This window comes from Buteo buteo, chromosome 9, assembly GCF_964188355.1.
Source record: "Buteo buteo chromosome 9, bButBut1.hap1.1, whole genome shotgun sequence".
Lineage (NCBI taxonomy): Eukaryota > Metazoa > Chordata > Aves > Accipitriformes > Accipitridae > Buteo > Buteo buteo.
The window spans coordinates 26194569-26215573 of NC_134179.1; the positions used below are offsets into that span (position 1 = coordinate 26194569).

At 41.9% G+C, this 21005-nt stretch overlaps 1 protein-coding gene across 1 annotated transcript; it reads right to left on the reverse strand.

Moving 5' to 3' along the window:
- Positions 1 to 302: 302 nt before the first annotated feature.
- On the reverse strand, positions 303 to 17094 carry LOC142034464 (p53 apoptosis effector related to PMP-22-like). The gene is made up of 3 exons (XM_075035814.1): positions 16579 to 17094; positions 2523 to 2666; positions 303 to 2259 (listed from the first exon to the last, which is right to left on the reverse strand). Exons 1-3 carry the CDS (start codon positions 16787 to 16789, stop codon positions 2045 to 2047), a joined length of 570 nt encoding a protein of 189 aa, XP_074891915.1. The 5' UTR covers positions 16790 to 17094; the 3' UTR covers positions 303 to 2044.
- Positions 17095 to 21005: the final 3911 nt, after the last annotated feature.

Consider the following 21005-nt stretch of genomic DNA (forward strand, 5'->3'; position numbering starts at 1 on the left):
CACAGTGTAGCACAGAATTGTGCGTATAGCTACTTGACATCACATAGCCCATAAGCAAAGAGAGCAAGTCCACTATTCTCATGTGCTTGTGAACAAGGCCTCAGGAGGCAGCCAGAAGAGGACTGGAGAATAATACAAGCTGTTGTGTTGCTAGATTTGTAAGTTACTCTCCCCTCTCAAAATCCAGCCAGTGTACCCAGGTGCTCCCAGGTGGTGCCTGAGAAGAGGAGGCTTTGGGGGCTTCCACAATTCCCCGGTCTTAGTAGAGAACAAAAACTAAGACTCATTTTTGAAACAATACATAGATACCATCATTTATTAGGTATAATAAGCATAATGAAAAGATTTATGATAATTCTTTTCCTGAACAGATAATATTACACAAAGAATTGCAAGCCATTTTATACAAACTGCTTTCTCAAATCTATTTCATTTTAATTTCCTTCCAAGTAGGAAACATCTTCTTAATGTATTTGCAAGTTCTTGTCTAACTATCCCCTGTTGCATATACTCTCCCCGTTGGTCTGATTTCTCATTTCTCATGTTTACTGATCAAAGTTAGAAGACACTCTATAAAAGTGAGTGGAGTTAGCTGCTTCAAAACAACAAGTTAAGTCCTGTGCCTTGATTAATTTTAGCTACCCAGAAGTTTTTCACTAAAAAAATTTTCTCCCTCTCACTCTTTGCAGTAAAGAATACTTGGCAGGGTGCTTTTCATAAAGTATGCATAGTTACAAAATTGCAGATATGTTACAAGCTAATAATCCTCTGTAGCTAAGGATTTCGATCAGACTTCTTTTTCCACATAGCAAAATTATCCATTTTTTCACTTAAGAGAAGAAATGGAACATTATAAAGTTAGGATTAACAAGGCAGAAACCAGCAGAGTCTTGAGTATACTTCAATATATCGAGGCTTGCAGCACTGTGGAGTATAAGATACTGAAAGGTGGTTTATGATGTGATTTTCTCCATAAGAGCCTTAGTATGAGATGGTAAGGGGTATTTATGCATTTTACAGTTATGTACGACAATATACGCTTCCCACTTTTAAAATACTTACAAGCAGCAAACCAATGAAAAAGGGGCCTTTTAACAAATGTTTGATACCTACACTCACACTGTTCCAGCTCAACTTCTGATGTGTGTGGGAATCATACCTCTGCTTAAGTCCTTCCTGACCCTTCTATGCTGGATAAAAGAGCTGGACCACTATAACAGAGCTTTTTAATGCCATAGATTTTGATATAGTGGATAAAAGAGGCAGATGGCCATGAAGAAAGCCACAGGAGGAGCCTCTTCAAACCAGGTCTGTAGATTGCAGGGGTGGTTTGAAATCGCCTCTGCTCACTCTGTGGTGGCCCCAGTAATGGCATGCCAGGATTTTTAAGGGTTTACTGATGGTTCTTGCCTACTCTTGCAAAAATTTAGAAATAAATACTTACATTCCACATGGATGGGTAAAAGTCAAGATGCTGGCTTTGGTAGGGGGCTTCCTCTTGTCCTTTTCTTACCCTGTCCCTATGGCTTAAGTGAATGAATGAAAAATGAAAGCAAACCTATGAAGTGCTGGCTGACTAATTTACTACTTTGGCAGTCAGTGGATAAAGGTATTTGCCTTCTTGAAAAATCTGCAAAATCTTCAGCTTAAAGATGATACCTACGAAATGGGATTTTTGTGAGCTGCTTTCCTTCAGGAAGATGATATTTGTTGTTTTGTTCATTGGCCGTTTGAAAAGCTTTTCTGAATTTAATTAGAAATATGAATGCATTTAAGATGCAATGGAATCCACATACACCCCAGTCATGGGAATGAATGAGGAAACACAAGGTTGTTTTAATGTTTAGACTTTATCTAACCAACCCACATCAGATATGAAGGTCCAAAATAGAGTAGATAACTTTATTGCAGAATGCCAGTACCATTTTTCTACACGCATTTGAAGAGTTTCCAGCCTTTTCTACTAACATCTGATGATGATATTCTGGAAAACATAGCTCGTCTGTCAGATATCTCTGGAATATGAACATATTTTTCCTGGTGTTTATGGGGAAGAGTAAAAATATGTGGGCTTCACATTACCCAAGATCTGATCTTCATAGTTAGGAAGGCAGCAGAAGAAGAATCCCAAGCATATTTCCATAATGGCGGTGGTCCAGCCAAAGCCGTAGGCCCAGCTGAACATATTGATACCCATCATTTCAATTTCAGTTGAGAACTTCACTGGATAAATGACGAGGCCCATGACGGAGAACACAGCTGAAGAAACAGGAGAAAACAAAAAATGGTTAAGCTAACTCCCATCATGTTGCCTGCCTCCATAATTTAGCTATAGCTAAACCCACCCATGTTTTGGAGGATTTGAAAATCAATCCACTGCCGTGACAGACTTTACATTATTTTTCACAGAGAGCTCAAGCGCACACAGGCAAAGACCCGGGTATAGAATCAGCTGAGGGAAATACCAGTTCTAGTACGGATAAACCTGCACAAGCTGAATTTGACTTCATATATTGCCTTACCAGCGACAAAAAGCAAGCCTCCAATCCCACGTATGAAGTTGAATCGAAGTGTGTCAATGGCAAACGCTATGATGGCCAGAGCAAAACAGATGACTAGAAGTATAAAGCCGACCAGGTATGTGGCAGCAGCAGCTCTTCCCCAAGCTGAAATCAGAAGTAAGATACATTAGAAAAGAACAAAACAATCCCTTGCAGTGTTTTTCTTTGGCTTATAATGAAAGGCTAATTTTAAACAAATGTGAAAAGAAGGTCAACTGCCAAGAAGCAAAGCATGGGAGCTTTCTCTCCTCTCATAGGTGAACATTTTAGTTCCACAAGGTATCATTTGCTAAGTGCAGAATGCATAAAAAAGCCAGATTTGACCTCTTGTACAGAATGCAATGGGGCTCGCATGCAAGCTTCCTCTTTAGATTTAACAATTAAGAACTGAGATAAAAATTACTGTAAAGATGTAAGAATGGACACTCTCCTTCAATAACAAATGTCATTACCTCAGCAGATGCCATAAAACCAGCAGCATTTTGCGTGGACAAGGAGAATTAGACTGTGCTTGAAACTAATTTAATTCTTCCTTTAAAAAAAAGTGTTTAGACAAGTACTACCACTCTGGCATGCAACTTTAAGAGTCTGGCAATAGTCCATAAATGTCAAAAATCTGTGGCTTCTGCCTTTTCAGCCTTTGCTTAGCTCTGTGTCCTAAATGCAACTAAAGATTTGCAATCTGTTTTGCAGGGAAATTTGACCTCTGCTTTTGATCCAAAGTCAGAACCATTTCATTTTTAAAAGCTTGTTCAGGATATTAGTACTTTCATTTTCAAATTATATAACTTCTATGTTACAACATGTTAGAGCAAAGCATATTGTGTTGGCATAACAACTGGAAAAATATTATTTATTCAATATTCTAAGTCTTGAGGGGCAACTACCGCTCAAAGAGATCAAAGTGTCTCCTCTTCTGAATGTAAAAAGCCCACTTTGACACTTTTAAAATTGTGTATGTAGATGGAACAGGCAGTTAAAGTCTGCTGGACATCTACAGACTTCACCCCCTCACCTACACTATGTGTTTGTAAGGCGTCAGCTTCTAACCAAATATATACAACAGTGGTGCCAAAAAATTATCACAGCCCAAACAACCCTGTCGATAATTATAACTCAACTTAAACACAGTGCACACTGTTCAGTAAAAGTTCCCTCTGGAACTGAGTAAGTTAAGATTTTTGATAACCAGTAACTTGCCAATTTGTTTGCTTCGAGCATGTAAGTAATAAAATTCAAAGTGTCCTACCTTCCCCCTGGCCAGTGTTGGGTAGGCATGAAAGCCACCCTCCTGTCTCTGGTGAGTGACACCTTGGTGCTCAACCTCTCTTCGCCCAGGCCCACACCACCTCTGCTATTAGACTAGAAAAATGGATCAGGATTTTCCAGCTCTACTTTTCTTCCCATCAGCCCATCAAAACCAATTTCCCTTTTTGTTTGCTTTTCACAGTCCCCCCTGCTTTATGATCCCTGCTCCATTCTAGCTATTGCACTATATTTTCAGCTTTAAGTTGTGTCCTTTTTCTTCCTTATGCCAGAAAGTTTCTGTCTGCTTATAGGGCTTTTCATCTGTATTATTTTTCCTGTAAGCAGGCAGTTGCCTGAGAAGACTGACAGGGACAGCAAAGATGTGCCTACATCTCATTTTCTAGCCCAGTATTTTAGCCCAAACCCTTCTCTCGGGGAGTTTACAGGAGGCTCAGTGGTAGAGTATGCAATGTGGAGGCACAGGTGGGAGGGCAGCACCTCAGGCAGAGTATCAAAGGAAACAGCCAGGAAGAGGAATTTCTCGTACTGCTGCAGCTCAATTTACCTTGTTGAGGAGGGTCCTGCTCCCAGCCTCTCTGCCACCCCTCTAAAAGAGCAAAAAAAGGGGTACCTGGCCATAAGAGAAGTTGCTTAGCAGTGGTGACCTCACTGCTCTTTGATACAAGAGTTATAACTCCTTGCAGAAGGGTGAAATGACAAGGACATCTAGAGGTGATGTATTTTGTTGGGTGCACAACTGGTTGTGGTTAGATGCAAAACTCCTGGGCAAAGGGGTGTCCTTTCCCAGGGCAGACTCAGAGCTCCGCTGCCTGCCCAGGAATTGCTGAGGCACCATGAGACCTGGGGGTTTCCTCTCACCCGCTGCCACCACCACTGCTGTGGGCAGCAGGTGGTCTGCCAAAGCTCAGCCGTGCTTCCCAAGAGCGGCTGATGGCAGAGCACCTTCCCCCGGGCTGGGAGCATCGCCTGGGATGGGGGCTCAGGGGGTGGTGCCTGGTGGCCACAGCCCTGTGCGGTGTCACCTTGCCCATGCCACCATCTCCCTCCTCCGCCAGGCTCGCCCAGGTGTTTTTCCCGAAGTAGCGTTACAAATGCTGTGACTGTATGAAAGCAGATTGGGTGCACACCCAGCCCGCCGGGCATTGGTTGTATGGCAAGAAGAGACATGCTTGTTGCAGGATGCTTACATCTTTAGGAGACATTGCTTAATCACCTAACAGCCAATTTTGTGACTCTCACTTCTACAAAAGAGAAAAAAAAATCACTCAACGTTGGAAGTAAACCAAAAGGCAGCTCAAAGTAAAGCAATGGGATTGCATGGAAGAGTCACTACAGGGGTTTTTTTGAGGAACGGTACCCTGACTTCATCTGTCCCTTACAAAAAGTAGCAGTTATCAGTAGTCTAAGAGCACAGTGGGCAAACACCTTACCTTTCCAGGGTAAAAGGTAGCAAAAGCTTTGTGTAGGAATAATTGCAACTGTTTCGATATCTGAGATGTTTATTTTTCTTTGTGCTAGCCGGGAGCACTAGAGTAGCTTAGTGTCTTTACCAATAGAACTAAGACTTATAATTTCTTAAAAATGTCAGAATTATAATAATTAAATTGGTCATAAAACACTGACAAGTGAGTGGCTAATCTGGTCCCAAATATTTTCTTATCTTCCAATGTTGTGGGGTTTTTTTGCTTTAACATAAAGCAAAAGCATAAATAAATTGTTCTAACTGCAAAGCTTTTTCTTAAGAATGTGAACTCCAGGCCAAAGGATCATCACAGGTGCAACACCAGCTCAAAGTACACTTGACTCTAGAGAGAGGGCAGTTGAAAGCTGAAAGGATCTAGTCCACCTGTCATCAAAGCAAAAATAGAAACAGAGGGAGCAGCAGGTTACAGAACATCAAGCTGAGTCTGCAAAAATATTCAGCAATTTGTGAGATTTGTTTTCTCAGCCACCAAAAATGGCAGTGACGTTTTGGCTGCTTAAGAGTTAAAATGTGCTTGTTGGAAAAGAAATGTGTGTTTATGCAAGAGTGTCCTTGAATACCAGCAGGATCCTATAACACTTTTAGTGCGGGTCCTATTTCTCCCTTTTCTAGCTCCTCTATCAGCTGAAAAAACACCAATGAACACTATGAAAGAGTTTGTAGGAAGCTACACACCATCCACTATTGAAAACTCCTTCTAGCTGGCAATTTTCTGAGTAATTTTGTCTTAAAACAAGACCTTGCTCCCCCAAACAGGCAAAAAGAACCCACATTTTCATGCCTATCTCAAGCAGAGAAAGGACAGTGCCTCTATTTACAGTGTTTTGTACGTCGATCAGCAACGATTTGTGAGAGTCCAGACTACCCACAGTGAATGCAGTAATATGTGACTACTGGAAAAAGGAAAATAAGTGCCTGCCTTCTAAAACTCCCTGCTATGTGAGAAGACCCCTGAGCTAATCTAGAGACCAGAAAGAGCCCACCCATGTCAGTACAGAGCTCACTGTAGCTTATGAGCAAGATAATTAATTGAGACGGTACACAATAATAACAGCAGCTTTGTTACTCTGCTATTAAAGCTAACTCCATTCAGAGGCAGCATGACTACCTCTTGTATTGCACCATCTAAACACGTTCTGAATATCCTATTGCTGACTGCAGCCATTGGGAAACTGATGGACTTCATTAGAGATCTAGGACTAAGAGTGTCTCCAATTTCCTGCCTTTCTGATTTTACTCCCTCATGTGTTTTCCAGTTTGCAAAAGTGTAAACACTCTCTGTGCTTCACACATAAGGAAATAAACTTCCTTGCTCAGCAGTAAGTTAAGCCAAAACTTCGAATCACCAGATCCAATTTTTCCTTAGCCTGCCGTGATTCATGTTCCAAATGGTGCCTTCAAAAAAGAGCGGTCATGCCTTGAAAATAGCACGTGAAGTCTACTTCCCGCATGACAAATACAAATTTCTGTGTTTCTTCTGTATGTGGTTCAAAATATGGGAAAACATTCACAATGATGTTTTCATGTTTTTCTTGATCTGGTACCCCCAAACCACATGAACTACTGAGTTTCTCTCTTTGGGTGACATTTTCTGAAAGCAACCCCAGAGAGTCCAGAAGCACTTCTCCTGGCCTAATCAATAAGAACATACTTCTACAAATTCCCCCGTCTTGAAGCTAAATACACAACTAGCACTGGAAAGAAAAACAAATGTTTATTGCTAGCTCGCAGACACCAACAATTATCTACAGGTTCTTGCTGACTGATCATTTTAACACATCAGCCACTGCAGTGAATTATGCAGCAGTTTTAGGAAGATTAGTTTTAATGCAAAAGAAACAGGGAGGGGGTAAAAGAAAATGTAACAGACTAATATTTTGCTCTGTTATCCTTCATACCACCAAGGGAAAGAAACACAAACCCTGCAGTTCCAGCTCCAGCCTTGCAAAGCAATTCTTACAAGAACTGAAATCTGCTGTGGTGATGATTCATCTCTGTGTTGTATGTAATAAGAATGTTTCTAGGCTGAGTTTGCAGAGCTCAACCTGTTTTACGTCTCTCTGATTAAAGGGAAAGAGCATTATTTTGGAAATAAAGCTCAACTCACTTAGGTTTCTCAACCTGACATTCTTCATCAGGGTGTGGTGAACTCTGCAGAGCACATGCTTCACTTTGAAGAGGAACTGCTTTGGCCAGGTTTTATCCATTCCATTTTGGTTTGTTCTCCTCAAGAAAGTTTCCATGCGAAAGTAAGCATGTCTGCAGCAGAATGTGTGTTCTCCTTAGCTTGAATCTTAAGATGGCCCATCAAACTCATTAAGCTACATCTCAGTTTATCAGCCAAAGGGTTACGAGCTGTTGGTGTATATGCAAGTCACTGTCATCCAGGGCTCCGGATTCCCTGTGTTATCTGTGCAACACTGGACAGTGCAAAATACTGTCTTCTGGAAATCACAACTCTGTAACATGCCAACTACAGGAAATTTTTGTGGTTTTTTTGAGAACAAGTGAACATTGAAATGTCTGCAAGCGTTTGCTGATCACATCAGCTGGCATTGAAATACCAGTGTGCTTGTGTTTGTATACAGTCAAGATAAATCAGAAACTACTAAAAGCAGCTTCTTATGAATAAACTGTGTGTGCAGACTGAAAGCTATTGACTGAAAATAATTTCAAAGCAAGGCTATACAAATGAAGAACATCACATGTAGGTTATGGATAATTTATGAACAGAATAAAATGAGGAAAAAATATCAAAGGCATGATTGGATGTGTATTATTCTCTGAGCTTCTATCTTCATTGTGTCTGGATCATTCTTAAAAAAAGTGCGTTCTCTGAATATCTTTCCCATGTGGAGTCAATAGGGGATGTTTTTCTTTGGGTTTTTTTTTGTGTGAGTTTATATCATTTGGAGTGGAATACAAAATTTTTGTCCTTCTGTTTGGCATCCTTTTTGGTAACTCCATTCTTTTTCCCCTAGCATTACTTCTTTAGAATTCATTGGCAGTTAATATGGATTTCTCATTTAATAACAGAGTATTATGTCATAACATGCAAGCCATTCTCATGTGAGCAGGAACCAGCCTTTAACTTGCCACTACTTAAGAGACAGCCATGGAAGCAGAGAATGATCTATTTAGGTTCACAGTAAGATAGTGTCATTGCAAAAGTTTCTCTGTGATTAGTAGCAGCTCCCATATAAATGAGAAAGGATTAGGACTATAGAACAATTACCGCATAATAATGATTTCAGTATAGTTACACAGCAACATAATAATGACAACAGTAAAGAACAGAACATTAATGCATAGGCCATCTATCAGTAAACACAGTATATATTAGCAGAAAGCAGTGTCTTGACCATAGCTTAGTGCTAAAGTGATAGCTCAGTTTGGCTTGGTGGACTTTAATTCCTTTAAAGAAAAAGCCTATTCATTCCCCACCACTGACTTCACTCACAAACATATACAGGCAAAGCCTCCATCCAAGGCTTTATGTACTTCTGCAAACTTCTTCTCTTACTGAGGTAAGCAATTCAACTTAGAAGCTATTCTGACTTGAATTTGAGGGGAGGAGCAGTTACAACTTGAGGGAGTGGTTCAAATTCATCTCATCATAAGCCCGGGCATGTACAAGCTTGACTTAGAAGCTGGCTTCTGCAAATCTTGTATTAATGAGGGCTGCTCCCTGATACTTACTTGGCGCTAGGGAGGCAGAAGTGGCAGAGGGCGTAGAGTCATCATCAAAGGGAGCACCAAGGGAGTAAGTTAGCTATTAAAACTAATGTGCACACAGTGCCTCAAAATTAAAGGTTTCCTCATGAGAGAGTCAGGGAGTACCCCTATCTCACATTATCTTCAGAAGCAGTTGCATACATTGAGAACATCTCAGGATTAAAGCCAGTCTTATACACTTTAATGCTATAACACTTTTTCCTCCAATTTTTTCCTATTTATTTTCAATTAAATCAGGATTACTTATACTTGCATGCATATATGGGGGATGGGAGGGTCAGATAAATAAAACAGGTAAGGTATTGATTAATCAGTACATATACATAAGCTCGATTAATCAGAGTAGCAAGATGTACCTGCTCCCTAACTAGCCCTGAGTTAAAGGTGTGTTAAAATATTTAATGTGAATTAAACAGAATCAACTTCCATGATAACATAGGCTATGAACTAGGACCTTTAATCAAAACAGCAGAGCGGAATCTTTCCAAAAAGCTCTTTTTATGTTTTACATTCCCAGGGCCATTTGAGGCTGAAGAACACTGAATTTACATCTCATTTCCATGTGCACCAAGTATTCTCACTCTTGATCTGCAGTTTTCATGCTGCGAGCAATCTTTGTGTTGAAACCTTGCTGAAAGTCGTCTTTTGCATTAGGGAGTTTGTCTCTGATAGAGAACAGCTGTGAATCTGAATCTACTTTTCTGTTAGAAGCAAAATTTTACCATTTGCAAAAGAAAAACCCCAACATACAAGCAGAAGTGGTACTTTGTACTCATAAAATGCATCATAAACTCTATTCATCTTGTGAATGAAATAGCTTTTACAATGCATCCTGAAAGTCTTCATCACTTGCTGCTTATTGCTGATGGGGTTGTTAATGAACTGCACAGAGACTTCCTATGTTTGGGGCCTGATTTGGGCACAGTGTGCACAGTCAACATAATAGGTGACATTAGATGTCACCTATTCATTTTTGTCACCTATTCAATTAGATGTCACTATTCAATTGCAGATTAGTACTTCAGCAGGGCTGTGTGTGATCTGAATTGTTATGTAGTACCAGTAGAAGGAAGCTAGAAACCTCTGGGACACAGGCTACCATCATCACTCCACAAACTACCTTGAGTTCCTGGGAATTTTTGACTGATAAGAGATTTTGTAATGGTACTTGACAAAGAAGAAACATGGCATTACAATACTCACTGACTCAATGTGTTCAAGATTGCTCTGAACGACACAAGCTGTCAGTGAGAAGTGATATGGAAATGTGAAAAAACAGTATTTTGAGAGTTTTGTTTCTTTTTCTGCATAACTCCTTTCCTGCTTAAGTAACCTGACTGTTTAACCCTATAGTGGAATTCAAAATCCGTCTTGCATCCCTTATCACTGTTCAGACTATGGAGAGGTTATTATAGCCCTACTGTATCAGATTACCTCAATAAGCTAGAGGAAGAGATGAGGTGAGGAGAAATGAGAGTTTAGCCACAAGTTTCCACGCATTTTCAGCAGAGATGCCTCCTGTGTGTGAGTGAATGGTATCCTCTCAAGGACTTAAGGTCCTGATGACGCAAAGTGTTGAGGATCTTCACTAATTCCTCAACACCAGCAGTTCACATCTCTTGATGGGGAGATGAGAACCCTCCACACGATTGCTATTTTTCTACCCAATTTAACTGTAATTATTAAAGGACGCTTGGATAATAAACAGTGGGATGCCATCTGCAATTGCTCTCTGTAGAGTTAATTGCTGAAGAGCCTAACTATTATTTAGAAAAGAGTCTGATTAAATGAATGTGCCACTAAACATATAAAAGGACAAACGCTAAAATTACAAGGGAAAGCACGTTAACGATCGCAGATGAGGAATGAAAATTGCCATGGTAATTAAATGCTCTGGGCTTGATTCCCTTCTCTTATACCTCTTTAGTAACAACAGAGTGTCTCCTACAAGCTGGGGAAAAACCAAATTTGTTCTTTCTTTCTTGCTTGCATCAGAGTTCCTTAAATATGCAGTTGTTGTGATATTTTCATTACCATATACATTTAATTGAGCCTGTATTTTCTAGCATTCTAAGTTTTGAATAATGATTGAATATTCTATGTTATTAAATTACTAATCTTGTAATCTCCTTTCTCACTGGTTAGTCCCAGGTAACGTTACACTTTTAGGAGACTGATGACTTAGGAAATTACGTGCATCTCTATACACTGTCATTAAAACTACTGGCAATCACCATATATAAGTATAACTGTATCATGCTACGATGCAGCAGGAACAGCAACAAGCTTTTGTTTTCAGTTCACCTGATGTCAAAGGAGTCAAGGTTTGCCCTATAATCCAGGCAATACACAGAGCATAGAGCTGGGCTCCATCCTGGGCTCCTGCATGGGCTGCCTCAGACTGGTCTGAAACCTCCCCAGCCTTTGTTTCCCAGCTGCAAGGACGCTTTTCCAAATCTACTTGAATTTTACCAAATTCTGGAAGCCTTTAGGTGCAGAACCTTGACTTCAGGGAAAGTATGCAATAAAGGCCCTATGACTTGAGCTGGTGCCTGCTTCAAAAGCACAGTTACTTGTCTGCTTCATTTCTATTTCTACATGCAGACACCCTCAGATGGCAAAGGGCCACTGGGACAGCCTGCTTCTCCTCCCAGGCCCTGCCGAGAGGGGCTGTCACCCAGCCCATCCCTCTGGAAATATCCCCATGCCACTCTGCTCAGGGCGCTTGCTTCAGCTTGAGGCAAGCGAGGGCTTCCCCACACCTGGATTAGGTGCTGGTTGTCAGCTGTGATGGGAACACGGGGGAAGGCAAAACAGTTTTACATAGGCAGCGTGGCAGCGAGGTGTCTGGTCTGTCCTGTGCCCCGGGTGTGATGAGTCACTGGTCTGCTGGAGAAGTTAGTTTTCCAGAGCAAGAGCTGTGGGGCCAGCAGTGCAAGGTCAGTGGTAGTTATAGTACCAAGAGAGATCCTTTGCTGCTTGGAGACTGATCCTGACCACACCGTGCACCTCACTGTTGTATCATTAGCTGGGGATTTTTAGCAAGTGATTTCCATTTTGTTATTCCTCCAGAATAATAAACGGTGCTTCATCATAGCAAAAGATTCCCCGGACTCAAGAGCCTGATATTGGCAAAACAGGGAAGAAAATCTACTCACCAATGGGGTTCTTATGAGACAAAAGCAGAATATTTATTTCCTCATGAGGACATTACCTTTTGCAGCATTCCCTTCTTTCACTTATCCTGTAGACATACTCATCTGCTGCCATATTTGAAGTACTTTTTGTTTATTATAATCATACTATACTAATCATCCTATCTTGTAGTATTGCATTAATATTCATGGACCTAAATAAAACTAGAATGAGGTAGAACATAGTTAGCCATTATTTGCTTGGAAGACAAGGCGCAGGAAGGCGTCCCTTCCAGATGGCAAAATCATTCATCCCTCCACTAATCTCCACAGCCACTAAACTCTCCACACATCCAAGGAAAAGGCTGTAATTGAATGCTATGATGTGAAAATAACTGAAGATCTGGATTCCACTTGTCATGTGAAAATGCCTTTTTCTGATCTTTTTCCCCAAGATCTCTGTTTGCTCATGCAAATGAGCTGACCACTTCAACCTAAATTCAGAGCTTTAAGCTTGCAGTTACTTTGATGGCAGCATCTGCATGTGGAAGAACTGCAGGGCCAGGTGGAACATAAGATGGGACAAGTATAGCCACGAGTTTTTCATCCTATTGTGCATCACATTGGGACTAATAAAATAAAATCAGTTATTTTCCCCCAAACAAACCCGCACATGTTTTAACATCTTCAAAGCCTGCAGTGGAATAAATTACACACTGAAAAAGTGTCTTAGGTCTGCAAGACACACCTTGTTCAAGAGAGGTTATATAGCCAAAAAACAAGGAAAACAAAGGAGTGCTGTGCCAGCTTTATGAAGGGATTTAACCTCTGCGTTTTCTTTGCAAGCTCAGCCATGTCCCAGGCAGATGCATTCCATATTGTACTCATTACCTATCCATACAGTCTTGTCTCTGTCTTTGTAAAGGTTCAAGCATGTTATGAGCTTGAGACCTTTATTTGTTCCAAGTGCCAGAACATGGCAGAGCTACAGTTTGCATCTCTCAGTCCCTCATCCTAAACTCCATGCATTTCAAGTAAGTGTCCTAATGCACTAGATATTTTTTTCCTAGAAAGTTCTATTTAATTGAGCTAAATATGCTTGAAAAGCAGAAGACTTCTGATAGATTCTAGATGAGTGTCATATGGTTAAAGCAGAAGTTCTGAACTCTTGGAGAAGATAACAGAGTGTATAAACTCTTCATATTCTCACTTTCCACAGAGTTCATAAACTTTGCAAAAGACAAAGGATGTGCAGACGCTTTCACAGAAGATAACTGCACCAGTGGAGTTATTCTACTGACTTTCTAAAAAAAAAAAAAAAAAAATTGTACAGGCCTCTTGTCTTCCCTGTGAGGTTTTATTTCTGCCAGTTTAAGCAACCAGAGACTCCAAACTCCACTGGTGCAACCAATGAAACTTTCAACCTTCTTCCCTCCCAATCTGACTGACCTCAGTAATGTTGGGTTTCTATCTTCTGTCTGTGCATATATATGTTAAGCCAAACAACAGACATTCATGGGGAATTACAAACATTGCACGTGGAGAATTTGATTTGAATTTGCATATTATATTGAACAACTTGCAAGACTATTACAATTATATCTAATCATGATAGGATGAAGATATCTGTAGTGGATTTGGATAGCTACACTGTCCAAGTCACTTTGAGAATATTTGCTGGCAGCTGCTGGGTACACATGCATATCATGTATGTCAGTGAAACCATCCCCGCAGGAAGACCAAATTTCAGAACCTACCCAGCCTTTGGCAGATTAGGCAGGGAAGCTGAGAGTAAAGCCCAGAGGAAACAAGATGGGAAGTGTGGAAGAGAGGGGGGAAAGAAAGAGTTCATCTCAGGAAAGATGTAAAACACTTCTGTCCTTTCTGTTTACATCATGTCTTTTGTCTCTGTGCTCGGGAAGGCGTGTAATTACACTTTGTTTATCCAGCACTGTGTTTAGCTTGGCACACGACAAAGTTAAACATCCCACAGAACATGATGCTGAATGCTTGTTTTCTATGATCTTTCTGGAGCAGTGTGGATAAATGTAAACCCAGAATTATTAAAACCCTGTGTTTCACACTCATGCAGGTAGAATCAGGCTCAACATGAGACCTGGACACTCACAAGTGAGATGCTGTCTCATGGCCTGGTCTTTTGGGTGGAATCCAAGACCAGCATCAGGCACCTGCACCCTGCATGAGGAAAGGCAGGAGCCCCAGAAGAAAAATCCCAACCCCCACACCAACTGAGCAAGGACAGAATGACAGGAAAAATGGAGGACAGGATTGGATCTGAACACATCCCACCTCTGGAGAGAAGGTGCCTGAAGGAAGCGGCTGGAGAGGATCCAGACAATGACATGAGTTTGCATCCTTAATGGTCATGTCTACAGCCCTCTTATGGGTCAGGGGTAACACACCCCTGCAGTGGCTGAGATCTACATTGTAATGGCATAAGCTTGCAGAGGCAGAAGCGTGGCAGCGTAGTCCACTGTCACTTGGCCTATGCACACATTTTTTACATATAGTCTTTACAGCTTCTCCCACTGGCTAAATGACTCCGTTGTCCCAGACATATCTTTCTTTTCCACGTGGAAGTTTTGTCCAGGAGGATTTTGAGGATTTGCTTGGGTTTTCTGGGTATTTAGTAAGCTTGAAGAGGTCCCATGAAAGATGCATGCCCATTGAGATCATAATGCAGTCATGCAGCACATGAACAGTGTTTCTAATGCTTTCAGAAGCATCAGCTGACTCTCCAATGTACACACTGGAGAATATTCTGCATGTGTATACTAAATCCAACATTTCTGTGTTAGAAGTGCTGGACTTATTGTGGGTGTGATTCATGGTAACCCCACACATTGCAGGATAGTCCGCGTAGAGGATGACCTCCCTGGTTTATCTGTAGATGCTGTCCAGTGGGAAACCATGCATACAACTGCAGAATTTAAGCAAGTTAGAGTGAGGCAGGACAAGGAAGGAAGTGAAATGCCAAACAATTGTGTTGGACCTGGAAGCATGGTGAAACTTCTCTTGTATTATCAAGAGAAGCAAGGTGAAACTTCTCAGTATTTTCTCTCCAGTTAAAGTTGGCATTCATGACACAGATAGGGCCTAACCTGGCGATCTGGAGGAGGGCTCACTGTTCATGGAAACTCAGGACTGAGAAGCCCTTTGCTAAGCACCATCATCTCTTTCCTGCTCTCCAGTGCCATGTATCAGAGGCCAATTTACTGGCTTGATCTATGCCCAGCCACACAGCTGATGCAGGAGCTCTGAGAGCAGGACTGGGTGTGATGCTTAATGGAGACGGTCTTGTCCTGGAGCCCTACGCTCACAGAGGCCTGCTACAATTACCTTGTTACAGCTTAATTTTGTGCACAGAAGGTAGAGTTTGACCGTATATGATAAACTTTCAGGAACAATTTTGAAAAGCTGTAATAAATGACCCATAAGATTGTTTCTGCAAGTGTTTTTACACTCATTTTCAACAAGGGCAGCTGAGATGCTGAGCCTTAGAGAAAATGTTCTTCCTTTTAATTTGAATTAGCTTGAACTTTCCTCCTGGCTCTAGGCTAGCAGCCCATCACTCACAATAAATTGTTTTGGACCATGGCCAATAGTGGATATATATAGAATAAAAAAAAATAAAAAAGAAACGGAGCACACCTAGAGTGGTCCTTCTCTTGGCCTATTCTCCCAGACTCAGTGGTTTACATCTTTTCAAGCTGAAGGTTGCACCTGGGTCAACATGTTTAATAGCATACTTAACCAAAACTCAGTACAAACAAGAAATCCTTTCATCTTTTAAAGCTTTCTTTCATAATCACAAGGAGAGTCTTTCACAGGACCCACCTACCGGAGCAGTTTCAGGGCAGGATTCTGCAACCTTACACTCCCTGGGAATATCTTCCTACCATCTTACATTTCTCCCTCCCCATTTCTTGCTGGCACTCAGGACTGGCTTACCACACTAATGCCAGGCTTACCCATGCAACTTGCTGTTTGGACATTTCGATCAGCAGTAGCTGTTAAGTTTTGGAAAGCAGTGGTTAGCGATAAGAGGTTACTAGCTTCTGCTAAGAGAGGAACAAAACCTTAAATGCTGTAATATTTTCTGCAGTGGTACATTACCATATGTGGGGTTTTGTACTATGCAACCCACCATCTAAAGCAACCAGGTTTCTTTCTGCACAGGGCTGAGGGCATTTTTCTTCTTCATCCTGTTAGTCAAAAGCCTTGATGTGTCTAAGTGACAGTCCCTACCGCCCATAACTTCATATATAAATGCCAGATACTAGGTGATCTGGTTAGGAGAGCTGAGGGAAGATAAGCTCGGAGATGTGACCCCCTGCTTCGGAGACTGCTCCCCGCCACCCCCGCAGGCGCTTACCGTAACCCATGAGGGACTCGCAGGTCCATTCCCCACCCTGACCAGACCTCCTGCAGCTCTCCCATAACGACGCTTGGTGCACGTAGGGCAAGGTCTGCGACTCCAGCCAGCCCCTGCCCGCCAGCGCGATGATACCAAAGATGACGCCTATGCCCAGGAGCAGGGGTAGGATCCATCTGCACCGCGTGTAGTCGAGGCCGTACTTCACCATTTTCCAGGGCGGGGGGAGGCTGGTGGGACACCGATGGCCGTCACTGCCACCGACTCAGCGACCTGAAGCAATGGGTGCTTCTGCAAAGCGAGCACCGGTACCTACAAGCGCGTGTGCAGATGCTTGAGAAAAGCTTTTTAATCAGGAGAGGGCACAGCAGGGAGGGAGGAAGGGAGCTCCACCTAGATTCAGATGAGTAAGAGCTGCCGCTGAGAAATAACCAGTTGAGCTGGGGAGAAGCAGTAAGGCTGGGTTTATCTGTGGAATCCTCTCTGCCCTGCTGACTAGGTAACAAATCTGGTGCTGTTTACCCTCGGCATTTAACACTTTCCTTCCTGCCACTCCCCACCAGCAGGAGCATCTCGCAGCTGTGTTTACATCTTTCTATCTCCTAAGGGATTTGCATTATGGCAGTTCCCACAAGCCAGGGAACTATTTGCATTAGAGGGTGGTTGATTCTGAAACTTGCCACCTGGAGGCTGAAAGCTGCCTTTCTTGGATTCCACTTAAAAATAAAATGATACCTTATTTTTTACAATTAAAAAAAATTCCCCTAGCTGCTATTAAAGCTAGGACAATAATGAACACGTGACTGCCTGCCCTCGCCCTTTTGGGACATAGCTGCAGGGAAAAAAAACAACCAGCAAAGTTTATCATTAAAAATATAGTACGGTCTGGATATAGCCTTAGTGGGAGAACAAAAACTGAGCTTTGATTTGACCGTGCCTTACAAACACTCCCTGCGCGTGGCTCCGGCTGTACGTGCACTGCCCGGGGCCTGTCAGAGCCTGCCTGCAACGTGCTGTGAGAGCGATGCAGAGATGAGCCATCACCCCGCCGTGCCCCGGGAGGCCACCCCGCCGACCACGGGGCAGAGTTTTCTGTCCGCCGGCTCAGAAGCGATACAGCCATGTTTGTAGCACTCCCCCTTTGAACTAACAAACCCGTGCTACAACCTAGTATTTTGGTAGGGCCCAGATGCATTTACATCTGGAAGCAGCTGCACGCCTTGCAGATCAAAGCTGTTTTCCGTGAAACATGGTTAAGCACAGAGGGTGCAAAGTATCCTTTGCTCTCATGGTGGATTTTGCCAGGAGGCGCTGCGTCCAAGTACCCACCTCATTTATTCACAGAGATTTGCTACCCTATTGCAGCTTTCATGGTGAAATGTGACATACGTACTGAACTGCAAACTCCATAGCATTTTTCTGAATTAATATTAATAAATCAATAATGGCCCAAATAAAAGAAATTAATAATTTACATTGAATTGATACACTGTACAGGGGAGTGCCTGAAGAGGCATTGAGCTTGCAGAGACCCAAACTGGAACATCCAGAGCAATGAGCTGCAGCACCGTGAAGAAGTAGTAGCTCTGCCATGAAAGCAATTTGAACGGGTTAATGTGACACCGTGCCTTATCTCTAATCAGAGACAGTTTATTAGCCTGGTGGTAGATTAGCAGTGGTGTGGCTGCTTTGCCTGGAATTCTCCAGCCTGCAGCAACCTGCCAGCAGCAACCCCGTAGTACAGACACTGCCCAATATCCCTGTGGTTATGAGAGGTCCCTCAGAGGAGTTCAACAAGGCTCTGTGAGAGCAGGAGACATTTTTACAGGTTTGGTTATTGAATTTGAATGTCGCTGAAAGCAAAAGCCAACTATGAAGACACCTCAGCTGCTGTTTTGGGTTGGAAATAAGGGACAATCTCAAGTATTTTTTGTAAAGTACACCTTAGAGAACAACCGTTTCCTTAGCATATTATGTATCTTCCCTTGTAGTCCACATTTGTGCTATCCACAAATTCAGTTATCGTTAACCTAAATATAATCTTTGAAGTGCTATTTACCAGTTCTATAACACTGCAGTATATCATTTTTTATGCATGAGTTTAAAAAATATTTACATTAAAACAAATACCATTTGAAGCTCACCCTTAGTGTAATATGCTGGTACCCACAAGCTGTCCAAGTCTGTTTACACGTGTTCTTTCTGTTGCCACAGCTGAGGTAGAAATGGGCACAATAAACTCCAAAAGATTAAGAGAACACGGATTTGGATATTAAATGTTTTTTAAAAAATGGCTTCAGAAACACTCATGCACGTGGCCATAAACTGTGGCTAAGCTGTCACTCAGCTGTCTATATCCAGTCTCTTGCCAAGTTTCAATCCTTCACAAAGTTACAGTTTTCTAAAAGCTCAGCCTTTTTTCCTTTCCTCAGAGAAAATAGCCAAATCAAGTTAAAGCAATTTTGTAGCTGAAATCCAGTATGAAGTCAGGCACTGTTAGGTATTTGAGAGCCAATGTTTATTGAGGAATAAAATCATCTTCCCTGCTTTTTGAATGCTCAGCCATGTTTCAGGTAGACATTTATGACTGAAGGATTTGTCATCAGTTTTTCTTATAGCTCACTTGTGGACGAATGCATATTGTCACAAATGTTAGCATTTGCGAGATGATACCACAGAACACATTATCATACTGTGAAAGAAGGATGAGCAGTGTTCAGTCACCGTGGGTGTTTCTGTGTCTTGCCCATCTTTGTCATCCTTTAGTAACTTAGAACTACAAGCAATCTTCACATTCAGCACAAGGGTAATTTGTGATATCTGGAAGAGCAGACAGAGAGGGAGATGTATTCGAAGGTGACAAAGTATGTCATGTAATTCTGATACTCCTATGGCAAACAGGGGAAATGATTGGAAAGTTTTGTTAAGGAGTCTGATTTGAAGTGATGACTTACCCTCAACGTGCTTTGCCTTTTGCAGTGTACAAGCTGGGTGTTTACATGAAAGCAAATGCTTGTTCTCCTTTTCCAGTATCTGTGGATTCTCCCTCCCGGTTAACACCAGCATCGTCTGTTGAAAATGAAGATATATTATCAATGTTAAAACTGTTAGACTGTAGCGCACTTTCTGAATCTGAAAAATATTCCTGATGAATCTTCATTGCTACTTGAAGTAATGAAGTAAGCAGTAGGATACTAATAAAACAAACAATTCTACGACATTAGAGCTAAAAAGAAAAATAAGCCATTTTCAGCCAAGACACAAATGGTTTTCTTAGTGGAAGAAGAAGCTAACAAATGATTGGCGGCATATTTTCACCCACCTTTAGTCTGCTGACCTGGTCAGCTGAGCTATATAAATGACTGGATTGATATGGGCTCACCAACTGTGGTGCATGTTCATGACTTTTGCAGCAAGCATATTTTCATACTCTGACATTCATACTGCTTATAAACAAGAAGTCCCCAGAGTTTGGTTTTTAAAAGCTTTGCTAAGATTATTTTATGATCTGTTCTCCTGTGTGCTATCTTGCATCTAACAAGTCAAGCTGAGCAATTGAGAAACATTTTCTGCATGAGCTATAATAAATCTTATGACTATTATTATTATCTTTATTAATCCTTTTACAATCATAAGTCCTTTTTTTCTGATAATGCCAATCTGCCGTTTCCCTTTGGAGAGGGCTGCACTTTGCCTTGCAAATGGAGTATTGCACAGCAGTTATTGTTATAACGCCAGCCTATACAGTGATGCAACTCAGTCAGCGAAATCCTGCTTGGGCTAAATCGTACCTTGTAGTCACTCTCTGTACCCTGCATCACCTGGGCACCAAAAGCACTAGTGTTCTCAATGTGACTAATATTTCATCCATAGTAAGCACATGTAGAAAAATACCTTCAGACACCAAAAGTGTTCACAGGGTAATCCAAGCTGCAATTCCTTTACATTAATTAGAAGGATAGTGGAAATGCATTTTGAACAGGACCTGTCTTTACTTCATTGCAAAATAAGAACAACCTCCTCAAAAAATGAACCCAGTTGACATCTTGTAGTTTCCCACACCCCAGGCCTTCCTGAGGGACTTTCCCATGGTGGCTGGATGCTGAGGTCCATCTGTGATGCTTGTGGTGACCCAGGAGTGGTCAGTGCTCAGTCCTGCCGCCTGTGTCTGGGAAAGTCTTCCTCTAGCTGCCTCGCACAGTGCAGGAAAGCCCCGCAGAGCGTTTGAGACCTCCTCTCTTCACTGGCCGCTGAGCTTGGAGGAGAATTGCCACGGGGTTTTGTTAAGGCTTTTAGCAAGAGCCATCCGGGACCAGCTGGCTGTTGAACCTCCAAAGCCTGCCCCTGACTCCTGTCAGTGAAGCAGACCTGCCTCGACGAGACAAATGCTGAGGCTTAAAAGGCGCTTTCTTCCTTCCTTAGCGAGA